At 40.2% G+C, this 13,648-nt stretch overlaps 1 protein-coding gene across 1 annotated transcript in view; it reads right to left on the reverse strand.

Moving 5' to 3' along the window:
• Syne1 (spectrin repeat containing nuclear envelope protein 1) overlaps positions 1-13,648 on the reverse strand; it is a 505,489-nt gene that overhangs the window by 336,514 nt on the left and 155,327 nt on the right. The window contains 2 exon segments of the mRNA XM_052169815.1: positions 4,584-4,752; positions 5,285-5,397. Of these exon segments, the coding sequence (XP_052025775.1) occupies positions 4,584-4,752; positions 5,285-5,397 (282 nt within the window).

The raw sequence follows: 13,648 nt of genomic DNA on the forward strand, positions 1-13,648 counted from the left end.
GGTTGTCTATTTACATTAAATATTCCATATATATCCTATATATAATTATATGTAATATATAATTGTACATACTATATAAGATATAATTATATATTATATTATATTAAATGTTAATTACAGTAAGGACTGTTTCTTATTTATAGAACATTTACAAATTATTCTTTAGAAATAAAGCAAATACAGAAAGCTATGAATTCCATGGTCTGAGAGGCTTCTGGATCATTTTATTGAATGACTTCAATAGGGTTTTTTGTTTGCCTAAAAATGGAGTATGGCAATAGTTGTCTAGAAAATTCCTTATTTAATCCTAAGCCCTACTCTTAAACCCAAATTAGGGAAAGAATAATTTACTAGACCTTGAGTTGTGAGCCATTCTAACCAAACAAGCAAGCCATTTTGGTTTAAAAATGGAATATTATATTTAATACTCAAAGTGATGTTTGAACAATTAAAGAAACAACAGCACTCGACAGGATAAAATATTGTCTCCGTGGAGCTGATGCAAACTACCAGAAGCCATGGGTAGCAGAGCCTCTGCAGCCACAGTGCCTCAGTGGCTTAAAATAGCCTTTGCCTGACTAATTTGCAAATTAATAACAAGTGAATAAAAAAGAAATGCTTATTTCTAGCTTTGTCTTGGGCCTAAAAATAGGAGGCAAGATAAGAATAAAACCAAAGAATTCATTATCATAGAGCTTTCCTATGAGAACAATTAGAAAATTAATTAATTTAAAACAAATCCTATTAGTTATTTCAAACTTTTTCTGGACCCAGTGATTTGAGCTTTTTCTTTTCCTCCTAACTTTGGGAGAAGCCCTTGAACAGTGAAGTTTGTCTAAGATAGCCACTTTCATGGGAACTTGCTAAGCCTCTGTTTTACTGTGCTAGACATGTTTCTCAAAGAAATGCACATTTTAATTTAAAATGACATGGTTGATTTACTTTATTTATAAAGTGGCTAAAACTGGGTTACAGAATCAAATGGACTATTAGCATTGATGATAAGAAAAATTAAGTTACCTATGATGTCAGAACCAAAATATTAGAGGTGAGAACATTTCTGCCTTCAATGTACAGAGGTAATAAATACAAATTCATTCATTTCACCAAGAAAGCTAAACCAGTTAATTCTAAATCCATTACATTTTATTAGGGCCGTCCATTTACATTAAAAATTGTTGGAAATGATAAGGTAAGTATTTGTGTTATTCATGTTGGACTTAAAATCCTCACAATTCCAAGAAATTTTCTTTCTTTCTGATGAAAAATTGAAATGTTGAATTACTGTTTACATAGAAAAAAATGGACATTGCATGCTTACTAGCAGGTTTACTGTAAACAGTTCTGACATCAAAGGTGCCTAACCAATGTCTTCTAGCACTTAAATATTTTTTATAAATTTAGATTTATTTATCTGTGCGTGTGCTTTGCTTATCAGCATGTATTGCCATGGTATGCATGTAAAGATCAGAAGACAATTTGTGGAGGTGGTTCTCCAGGATGGTCACGTGATTTGTGGAGGTGGGTCTCCACGACGGTCACGTGATTTGTGGAGGTGGGTCTCCACGACGGCCACGTGGGATTGTACTCAGGCTTAATGGCTCGAGTTAACGGCTGAGCCATTTCAGTGATCCACGGAAGGTCTAATAACAACGACAAAAGCATTTGCTCTTCAAAAATTTAAAGTCCTCATCGTCTCATAGCTCATCTAGGAAGCATAATCGGTAATTCTCCAACACCTTTGTACTACTTTTCTCTGTGCATGTCGATTAAAGTCAAGTTAAACGCTGACGCTAAGGAAGCTAATCTTGAAGTTGTCATAGCCTCAATATCATCTCGTTTACTATAAAATACAGGAACGAGCCATGTTTGTATTTTTAAGGGAGGAAGAAAAGAGATTTACATAACTGACTTCATAGTTTTTGAATCTTCACACTTTTTGAAACGGAATGTTCTGGAATGAGGGAGAATTTCTCGGAAAGCAGGAGAAGGACGAGAGACCCTCGTGCGGTGTGACACGGAAGGAAGTCAGTGCACAAAGTTTGCGCTTTAGAAGAATCTCCATTATTCTACTACTACATCATGATAGAAAGGGGAAAATTCCGGAAAGACGCAGCACAGACATGTCAATCATTCACCAAAGTTCCGTGGGTAGTGAATTGCTGACGTGTGCTGAGAACACACTCCCCTGTGGCAATGCTTTAGTTCCCCCAGCTTTCTACCGTGTGGCCTAGCCCACAAACGAATGTCAGGGGCAACCAAACTACTACAGAGCAAACGCGTAAAACATTGTTCAGTTTTAAGCATACTAAGAGGAACTAATATTTATGAGAACAACATTCCTTCACTACAGTTGAGTAGACATTAATTATTTTGGTTGCTGTCTGTTGGTTAATTGTGGTATTTTGGCTAATCATTTTCACAACTTGTGTATTTAGAGAGTAACAGTGGTGCATGCCTATGTGGGCTTTTGATTTGGAAATGTAAAAAATAAGTCAGATGTTTCCTCTTTTCAGCTCCCAGAATGACGACTCTGAGACTATTTACTTATAAATGCCTAGGCCACAAGCTTTGACTCATACCCTGACTAGCTATTCAACCTGTTCAAACTAGTCTATGTCTTCAACACCGTTAGTTACCTCTTCTCAGCGTCGTGCACCCAAGTCCGGGTCAAATCTCCTTTATATCCTATCCTGTGTTCCTCTATGTGGCTGGTTACCTCTGCTCAAATCCCATGCTTCTGACTTTTGTGTTTCTGAGCGAATCTTCACGCTACTTACTGTTTCCCAGAATCCTCTCTTCCTCCCAGTGTTCCACCCCCTATTTGTTGCCTCAGCTCATTGACCTTAGGCCTTTTGATTGACAGGCATTACTTAGAAGAGATTCTTTTATACATGGAAATATCTAGACTCAAATTCTGACTCCATTTCTGGCCCTTTGTATCACCTGGAACTTGGACTTGGGACATTGAAACTCCAGAGACAGCTCTACGGCTTTTTGTCTGTGTTTGCTGCATTGTGAGTCTTCATTGAGATGAAAAGTGAAGTACTCAGAAGCCCACAGTCATTAAAATTATTCACCAAAAAGGGGCCTTAAAGCCCCTTATAGAAGGTTTAGCTAGGTCCTCTTCACCAGTAGAGTACATGCACATTGAAACCTGCTGGGAATGTAGGATGAGGGTCCATTCTACTCGTACTTGAAATTTGCAGAGCAATTCGAAATTAGCATCTCAATGAACTCTTTAACTTCATGGAGTGGGAAGGAAGTACTGACATGAACATCAACTCTATTTATATATCTTTAGAGAAGTTCGAAGAGAATTATTAATAACATTGTTTTGGAACATCAACTTGGTAAAGCAGTCCCATTAGGTACTTAATTCTGATCGGCTGTTCCTAAATTGCTAGAACAAAGGATGGAGTCTTTGTAATCAAGTCCTACGCTGAGTGCATCATTTGCTATTACTAAAACTGAAGGTATAAATCCATTCCTCCATTTAATATTTATGAGACTAAAGCAATTACTAGAATTTTAAAAATGGCTTTCTTTTCCTTACCAAAATAGCTACAAATGAATAAAGGAACACATTCTAACAGAGTTCACAGCTTTTGAAACAAATGTTTCCTAGGTCACTTTAGGGAATCTAGACAGAAGATATACTAACCACAGGGTAAATGTTTATACCTTTTCAAATTCATGTAGCTTACATATAAGTTAAAGAACAAAATTAAGATGTAACAAAGCTGATTATGGGTCCAAAATGGGTGCTTGCAAAACAGACACAGTTTTACTATGAATTCAAGCACATACTCTGTATGTTACTGTGATGTGTCAGATTCTAGTTAACAGTTTAGTTTTATAGCTTAGACCCTGTGTTTAAACATATTTCAGAGAACAGAGAAACTTTGAATATGAATATTTTCAATCAAATGTTGCAAATAATTTGTGTGAGGGTATGATTGGTTGACTAAGAGGAAATAAATTGATTTTATTAAATGCATTGTATTGAGTATATGTAAATGGAACATCCCCATGTTTTAATTAACTCAGGGCTACTTTTCTAGATAGAATTAGGATTATCTAGACCAATACCCTCAGAACATGAGATAATATTTAAAAATTAAGTTGGTAGAGAGGTTTGTAGACAAAATTGCCCAGTGCCTGGGCATGCACAGGCATAGCAAAGTCCAGGAAGGAGGCTCATGCAATAAATCTAACACACTGACTGTCCCCATGTGCGAAACTAAAAACAGCTCCCTATTTATTCATACTGGGAGCTTTGAGGATGGGAAGGTAGCCTCTGAGTACAATAGTTTAGTTTTAAAGGACTAAATGGACTTGCAACTAAAGGGGAATATACAAAAAAAATTGTAATTAGTAAGCCCCCTTCCCTAGAGTTCAATGCGATTAATAATGGGTACCCTCCCGAAGTCAGGATTTGCAAGAGCAAATTCCGAAAAACCTAAGCTGATATTTTAGGTGCTTGGGAAAAGCTCCACACCTCAGATCCAGGGCGCTTCAAAAAGCGACGTTGCTGCGCTTAAAATGCAAGGTGGACCTGTGTCAGAGCACTAGAGACTCACGATATAGCTTTGCAGCAGCAGCTCCACGGACTCTCGCCTCCCGTACTTGATGATCCAGGACTTCAGCTTTGACTCAGCGAGGACCAGCAGGGACAGCAGACGGTACTTCAGTTCGAGAAATTCCATTTTCATTAAGTGCAGCTCGGATGTGGAGGACACGAAATGAAACCTAGGAATAGACAGGGAGAATTCACAGGATGTAACTAATAGTAACCGGAGGCTGGCCGAACCTATTACTCGGCAGCCTTCTAAACACTCCCTGCTCGCCACGGTCAGGGGAATCGATTCTTTTCTTAGCTCAAGGTTCTGAGAGAAAACAGGACCGACTGAAGAAGGCTTTGATTTAGTTCTCTTCCCTGCTAACACATCTCTCATCTGTTTCTCTTATAAGCTGTTTTTGCAATGTTACATAATGTTCCTTACAGTATTGAATAAAAATACAGCCTATGATGAGGAAAGCGTTTCTGTGATCTGCAGGCTGTGGGAACATTCCAACTCACTCTCTCCAGTTAATAATATATTAGAATGTTGGCACTCTTAGCGTCTGTGTGGGAACCACTTTGCATTTACCAAATGCAAGCATTCCTGTTAAAATTGTAACAATTCATTTTGCGAAAGACAAATGTGCAAAAGAATACAAAAGCATCCAACATTTTTTTTAAAAAAGAGTCTTCAAAAAATAAAATCAGACATTCTCTTACCTCTCAGCCATGTCCTCTAGCTGGTCAGGAGGCATTGGGATTCCATTGACAGACCTGGTCCGGTAGATTTCATGGAATGCTTTTTTGTGGGCATCTGTATTTTGAAGCAGATCCTAAAATGCAATTAAAAAAAAAAAAAGAAATAAAAACAGTTTTTAAATGAGGAAACGTGTTACCAAGAGGCTGAGAGCATAATTTTCCGTCTGTACTGATGAGTCAATGTATTCAACAATTTGTCCCTGCTGCTACCTTCACATGCAGCCAGCGCCTGTCACAGGCTTTTACCTAGAACAGCAAATCCAGGAGTGTGGAGAAACCGCTCTGCTAGAGTGCCTAACAATCACAGTCACGGCATCTTTAAACACACATGACACTAGCCAGCGTTGCATTCAGATCTTTTAAAGGCTTAAGATCAGCAACTGTAGTTGCTGATTGCTAAAAACAATCATAGATGCGTTTTCTTTTTCTTTTTTCTTTCTTTCTTTTTTTATTTCTCTGCAAACTGAACGCAACAAACTTAACCCCTTAGCGGTAACAGGGAATAGCGTCTCGGCTGTTATTTCCAAGTTGAATTCATGAGGGCTACTTTAAATGCTATTGGCCAATGACAATCTACTTTGAAAATACAGTTTGGGAACAAAATTTCCCCCGAGTGCAGAAAACAAGCCTCAGCTAAGAGAGAGATCAAAGGTGACGCTCCTTAATGCCGTTTCTCTGAAGCTTTCTGTAGCTTTAGGTTAATGTGAATCTCTCTTTGTCTATTGTGTATTTTAACAGCCACACGCTTATTTATAAAAAGAATACATCTTTGCCACCACCCGAAGTCCATTTGTCACACACACAACAAGGGAACAGTAGGATGGACGAAGTAGGATTTGCTCACACTGAGCAAATTTCCATCTACCAGAATAAGTAATAGTGTATAAGTCATTGATATATTAACCCACCAAGGTGATCAATTCAAATTAATATTACTAATTAAGTATTATTGACTGGTACAGTGGGAAAAGAAGCAGAATCACAAGAGACACCTATTTACCTTAGTGAACTAGTAAAAAGCATTTAGGATATGAATTGAAATGAAAAGAATTTAGAATATAAATTAAAAATAAAGTAATGGAATATAAATTAGCAAAATGGCTCAGCAGGTAAGGGCACTTCACTTGCTACCAACCCTAACAACTTGGATTTGATAGTTGAAACCCATGGGGCAAAGGAAAAGGACTCCCACAAGTTGTCCTAACTTTCACATGTGCCTAAGTGTGTGTATACTCACAAATGAATAAATAAATAAATAAATAAATAAATAAATGCCTTAAGGTTTATAGATGCTTAACTATATAAGAAGAATGTTAATTTTGTTCCAAGCCTTGGTCTAAACTATTCGTCCTGGTATATTTTTCCTACATTATGTTTTGAAGTCTTTAGCTGTGTAAGTAAGTGCACACACACACACACACAGAAGTCATTCACACAAAATTGAAGGATCTTTGACCCCATGAGGAAAGAGGAGGCAGGGCTGTTGTCAGGACAGCTGTCAGTGTGTGGCCACTCCCCCTGCTCTCCAGCATGCTGACACACTTCCATGCCATATGGGCTTGGCAGAAACTGCCCTCTCGTGACTTCAGAGGAATCTGTGCCTTCACGCCTACCTCTCCTTTGTTATAGCTGACAGTGATAATATCCAGTACACTGGGGAAATTCTTTACACTCCACACGTATGTGAAGCGGCTTCTACAGCTCGCACACACTGCTTGTTCCTAGGAAGTAGCGCTGGATACTGAGCAAAACTTAACTGTTCCGCTTTCCCCTTAGCAAAATATGATCCAAAATGGACCATAAGCTGTAGGCAAGAACAAAATAAAAAAGCCAGACCATCCGAGGCAGACATTAATTTAGCGCTTTGGGACATCACGCTTTGGAATGTGAACAAGATGAGACCCCGGAACAGAGGCAGAATCCCTTAAGGAGGGCTAAGACCAGCTTGTGACAAATATTCTAGGGGGGAGGGGGAGCAAAAGTCACCAAGGTAAGGGACTGGCTATCAGGAGCGAACAGCCAGTGAAACACCGAGCAGAGGCAATACCAGCTGTCAGTAACGCCCCGTGACGTGTGAGTAAGGAGGAGGCACTGTGGTTAAAGCACTGGTTTCCAATATTGTTAAATATCTGTGGCTGAGCTCCGAGGATGACCACAGCATACTTGGAATCGATAATTTCAAGGTAGTAGAGGAAAAGCTATAGAGGAAGTGGAACAAACTATGCTGGGGACAATGGCGGCTACCACCTAGGCCGGGCCCTGGGGCTGCTGTGAGTTTGAACCTGAGCTGCAGGGTGAGACTTGTTTCAAGAAAACTAAAAGAGTAGAAGGGTGAGAGGGAGGGAGAGAGGGAGGGGAGGGAGAAAGAGGGGGGAGGGAGAGAGGGAAGGGAGGGAAGGGAGGAAAGGAAGGGAGAGAAAGAAGGAGGGAGGAGGGGAGGGAGGGGAGGGAGAGAGAGGGAAGGGAGGGAGGGGCTGGAGGAAAGGAAGAGAGAGAAGGAGGGAAGAAAGAGGGGAGGGAGGGGAGGGAGGGGAGGGAGATAGGGAGAGAAGGAGGGAGGGAGGAGGGGAGGGAGGGAAGGGAGAGAGGGAAGGCATGGAGGGAGATTGGGAGGGAGGAAAGGAGGGAGGGAAGGGAAATGCCAGGAAACAGAAAGCCAATTTTAAAAAAAGTCCTCTGCTGATGATTTATAAATAGCAAAAAGAAAAAAAATGTAGGTAGCAAAGAGGGCAAAAAGAAAAATAGCCAAATGATTTTTAAAAAGTCAGGTACAGAATATGCTACAAATAAATACAAAGTGCATGACTTTGTTAGACAAAGGACTGAGATTTCCAGATCAGAGGGACAAACAAAATCAGTTAAAATGAAAGATAAAACAGCATATCTGTACGAGGACAGAGACAAAATGAAAAGGGGAAAAGTTGTCTTTTTTTTATTATTTTATTCTTTACATTTCAAATGTTATCTTCTTTCCTCATTTCCCCTATGAAACTCCCTATCCCATCCCCCCCCCACCCCACCCACTCCCGCTCCCTGACCTTGAGTTCTCCTACACTGGGGCATCGAGCCTTCTCAGGACCAAGGGCCTCTCCTCTTACTGATGCCCGACAAGGCCATCCTCTGTTACATGAGCGGCTGGAGCCATGGGTCCTCCATGTGTACTCTTTGGTTGGTGGTTTCGTGCTTGGGAGCTCAGGGGTCCTGAGTGGTTCATATTATTGTTTTTCCTATGGGGTCCTTTCTCTAACTCCTCCATTAGGAACTCTGTGCTCAGTTCAATGGTTGGCCGAGAACATCTCCCTCTGTATTTGTCAGACACTAGCAGGGCCTCTCAGGAAACAGCCATATCAGGCTCCTGTCAGCAAGCACTTGTTGGCATCCACAATAGTGTCTGGGTTTGGTGACTGTATATGGGGTGAATCCCCAGGTAAGGCAGTCTCTGGATGGTCATTTTTCAGTCTCTGAGGGAAGAGTTTTATAAGAGACACATCTAATCATTAGGGAAATAAAGAGGCTGGACTTTGTAGAGGGTAAAATATATCAGGAAAGACTAACTGAAAACATCTGTAAGTACCATAAGTAGTCCCAGTACGAATTTACTGAAGATCAGAGTCCCATATTAGTAGAGGGTGTATTAATCCAGAGGTTGAACACACAGTAAGCTTCAGAATATATAAGAACGGATAAAAGACCAAAGGAACAAACAAACCTACATTGCTGTGGGAATTATCAACACAACTCCTTCACATACCAAGATGCCTCCTAAGGACCAAGTGGGATCCCATGTGTGGAGGAGGGAGACCTAGTGAAGGCTCAGAGGATGAGGAGGAGGGAAACAGGAATATCACCTGGGGAGAAAGTTCCTTATGGAAAGTCAGGGCAAGGACCTCTCTGGGGAATACGCTTGCCTCTTTGGGGTCATCATTACAGTGAATTTTTAATGACCTCCTACTTAAAAAGTAAAACAACAACATCCCCTGTCATTTTTGCCCCCCCCCTCCAAGTTTTATTTACTACTTGTAGTGAGAATTTTGGTTTCTTAAAAACAAAAATAAAAACCCAAACAGTCATATTATATGAATTTGTTTTTGTTTTAACTCCTGGTGTGGTTCAGGTGTGGTAACTCCTGGGCTGCTTCAGATTGTCCTCAGCAGCTGACTGTGATTTGTCTTGTGCTCTGGCAGGAGCGTGATTCTGCCAGCTGAAGATTGTTTACGTTTGGAATTCTGAGGCCTATAAAAGGCTATAAAAAATGCCAGAGACTGGAGAAGCTGCTGCTTCCCCTGCTGCTCCTAATTCCCTTTACTGTGGCTTGTCCAGTGGAGTGGTCATAAGCAAAGAGAAATTGGGATAGAGAAGAAATTGGATATCCTGCTGACAAAGATTGGTCTTGTCCCAAGGAACTCAATCCCCCTAATCAACAGGAAGTGGTCTCAGGAGATTGGCACCCACTTTGCCCTCTAGACTTCCCTACCCAGTGTTGGGGGTTGGAAGGGATTGGGATGGAGAAGGCTGGTAGAAAAAGAACCCAATAAAGTAGCCAAAAAGTATGGATACAGGTTCTTTATCCTCTCAAGACAAGTCATACAATGAACATTGGGGAACTGTGTCTGTCTTCATGCATATGGACATATCTCAAATGCTCTGAACACTACTTGGTACAATGAAGGTGCTCAATAAAGTTTTATTGAAAACCAAGAAAGACTACAGAGAGATAGCTAGGAGTGTAGGAAGAAAAAAACCGAATGAATGAAGAGTTTTGTGGACACAGGAGAGCTTTCTAAAAAGTGACTGATGGATGAGGAAGGGGTGGGGCTAAGAGATGAGAAGGCCAACATTTTCAACCTGTCCTGGGACAGATGTGATGGTTCCTTACAATAGTTTCTAGAGAGATCTTAGAAGTCAAGAAGGGGACTGGATAATTCTTATCCACTTGTGTGTTTTAATGGAAGCAGGGCATTTGGACAGTAGCTGGGGAGGCAATCAGGCTGAAAAGAATGACTTTGCTAATGTATGCATATGTGTTTGTGTGCACTCGCACATGTATGTATGTGCATGTTCAAATGTGTGTGCCTCATGTACACACGTGTTTGGGATAGGAGGGTATCCAGTGGAAAGGGGATGCAGAAGACAATGGAACAAAAGATGTAAACTTGCAACTCGTTGAGAGGAAGGGTAAGGATAGAATCTAAGGCTCATAGGAGTGGCTGGTCTTGGTTGGGAGCACAGATGGTTTAACTGCAGCGACAGAGAGAGGACCGAGTATTTGGGCACAGATGCAAGTATGTGGGCTGATGTATTTGTGGGAGCTTGCGGATATTCTTTTCTGATTGCTTCTATTTTTCTTGGAGAAAGAGGAAGCAGTGTCGTCAGCTAAGAGCGAGGACAGGGAGGAGGTGTGGAAAGCTGAGGAGACAAGGTATGAAATAGATGTCCCAGAAATGGAGAGGGCTTGGGGTTGGGAATGCCTTATGACTGCTGCCCAGTTGGGTTCGTCACTACCAGAGCGTGTGGGTTTTCCAGTCCTAACAGCTGCCTGTGGGGGGGGGGGGGGGCACAGGCTATGCAGAAATGGTTTTTAATTGCTTTTATATATATATATTTTTTACCAAGCTAGTAAGAAAAAGAAAGAGAAGTGGACAATGAGATTGAGGATGTGCCCAATGTGTGAGTTTCATGAACACTCGATTGAAGCAGTATGAGGGAAGGATGAAAGGAAACTGAAGGAAAATAGCACCACAGAGTCGTGGGTTCCAAAAGGATGGAGAAGCCTCGCTTGACTGTAGAGTGGGATGCTTGACAAAACAGTTGTGGATGGTTTTGGTTACTGATGGTGGATGATTATAGGAGAGGAGGAAGGGGAGAGCGGTGAGGCTAGGACATGGTACAGGATCCCCTCAGAAGAGAAGGTGAAGGAATTACAAGGCCACAGTAATATGAGGATCATCTACAGGTTGGTGAACTCTCTGATCACCTTGTCAGGCATCATCATCAGGAAATGAAACTCGACAAGGAGAGAAAACCATTCTGATGGTTCCTTAAGACTTGAGAGCTTTGCCTTGCACACACAATATGACTCCTGCTGAGCTGCACTTGTGCAACAATCTCGTGGGTACACATCAAGCTTGGAACTTAAGACGATTATGTTGCTTTGAGTAAGGCACTTACTTTCTCCCTGTCTGTAGTACATCCATCTACAAAAGAGAATGGTAATGGCTGTGTCATATTCTTGGGTTAAATGTTCAGTAAAATTAATTGCTTAGACGGAACCATGGCTAAATCCTCCATAATCACCAAAAAGGGATATTCTCTCTTTCTAGATAATGAAGCTTCAAGTTGAATAGAAAGGATAAAAGCTATACTTTGCATATATTTTGTATGATTAATATAATCTGATATACACATTAATTAACTTTAAAAATAAGTTAAAAAAAATAGGTGGATTCCAGGAATTCACTGCCCTCTTCTGGTCTTCACAGGCACAATCCCCACATTCCTATAGACACAAACACATGCACACAAACAAATTTCCTGTTTATTGTTAAGAACCTAATATATATATTCTGAATAAATTAAAACTGATCTCATAATTACAGTTACACTGCTTTATCATTATGCTACTCTAAACACCTGTAGAAATTAAACAAAACAATCTCTAATATCTAGACTGAAAAAAGAAAGTCCCATAGGAATGTTTTTAAGCATAAAATTTTATATTAAATATTTAATTACGAACGTCTTCTTATAAGGTAAATTATCTGCAGTAACATTTTTTTTTACAGAATATCTAACTCTAACTTGTAAGCAATGGCTATGTAGTAAGTGAAGAAAATGTTTTTTCATGTGTGGTGAGTTCAGAAAACAAACATTCTAGGTTTACATACTATAAGTTTTCTGAAATCAGAATTGCTTTTTATACTGGAAAGGCAAGATAATACTTTCAAGCATCCTGCAAGTATGCAGAATGCCCCTGGTGGTCTCAGATTACTGAACCTCAGGTAAGTCTGATATACCAGCCCAGGCTAGTTAACATCACTTCGAGGGACTGATTTTGTGCTACCAAGAAAACCTAGAATTTTAATTAACAGTGATCCATATTTTCTGTCTTTGCAGCTTAGCTTATTGTTAAGTCCCTGATACATATATTTTGAATAACTTAGATCTGATCTCATGATTGCAAGTATACTACTTTATGATTCTGTTACAAGGACAAGACTCTTGTCACCTGTAACAAGGTCTCAAGAAGAGTCTGGCCCAATAAACAGATCATTGCGTGATTCACCTGAACTTGGCCTTGACATCTATATACCTGCTTCAGTTTGTTTTCTGTTGTCTCATTACTGAGCGCTTCAGTTTTCTTAATGTTTCCCCCTATATTTTAGATCCTCATCTTTTCTATCAGCCATACTATACATTTTACTCCTTCCCATGATTTCTGGGTATTATGTCTTGTTTATCAATATGAAGGTAGATAGTTGGGAGGCGGAACAGGCACATGTGGACTCTCTCTGTCTCTCTGTGCCTCCCTTTGTGTCTGTCTCTCAGTCTCTATCTTTCCATCTCTTTCTCTATCTCTCTCCAATCATAATGGTTTATGTAGTCAATGAACCACACAGAGAAGCCTGTGATTCAGTCTACTGAATACTCACCCCATGAGGTGATTAATACCTTCTGTAAAACCTCCTATAATACTCTAGCAAAAGGCATGCTTGCATTTGATCTATTCTGTATCATTTAAATCTATTCTCAGTACATAAACAACAGTCACTTGGGTGTGTGTCATACCTCTAGTGTGGAGGCACCACCTTATCTACAATCTGCTTCTGTTTCCCCAGAACTGGAAAGCTACCATGGAAGAGACCTTTCACGGACTCTTCCCCAGTTAACTCACTTACATACCCGTAACTCATGTACATTTGACATGACATTTAAAATTATAAGGTAACTTCATTTGTGTCACATAGTCACATTAAGTTCAAGTGTTTTCATTTATTCCATATTTTACATGAAATTACTATAGAACACACATTTAATTACTAATTTGTGAGGGCAGTAGTATTTGTGTTTAGAACTTTTTTTCCTATTTATGGTACTTTGAATCTCATGATGCAATGGGCCCAATGCTTTTGATTTTGAACATGTGATGTGTCTTGAACTCATCTGAGGTTTGAACTTTACAGCCTGTCCCCACAACTACAGAGAACAGAGTCTCAGGCAGGAAGGTCCAGACCTTGTGAGCATATTCACAGAGGTGGAGCAGACCTCAGAGTTACACTGTCATTTGAGAAAGCAGATGACAGGAAATCCTGCATGTCTTTGTGCATA

This window comes from Apodemus sylvaticus, chromosome 23, assembly GCF_947179515.1.
Source record: "Apodemus sylvaticus chromosome 23, mApoSyl1.1, whole genome shotgun sequence".
In the NCBI taxonomy this organism is placed as follows: domain Eukaryota; kingdom Metazoa; phylum Chordata; class Mammalia; order Rodentia; family Muridae; genus Apodemus; species Apodemus sylvaticus.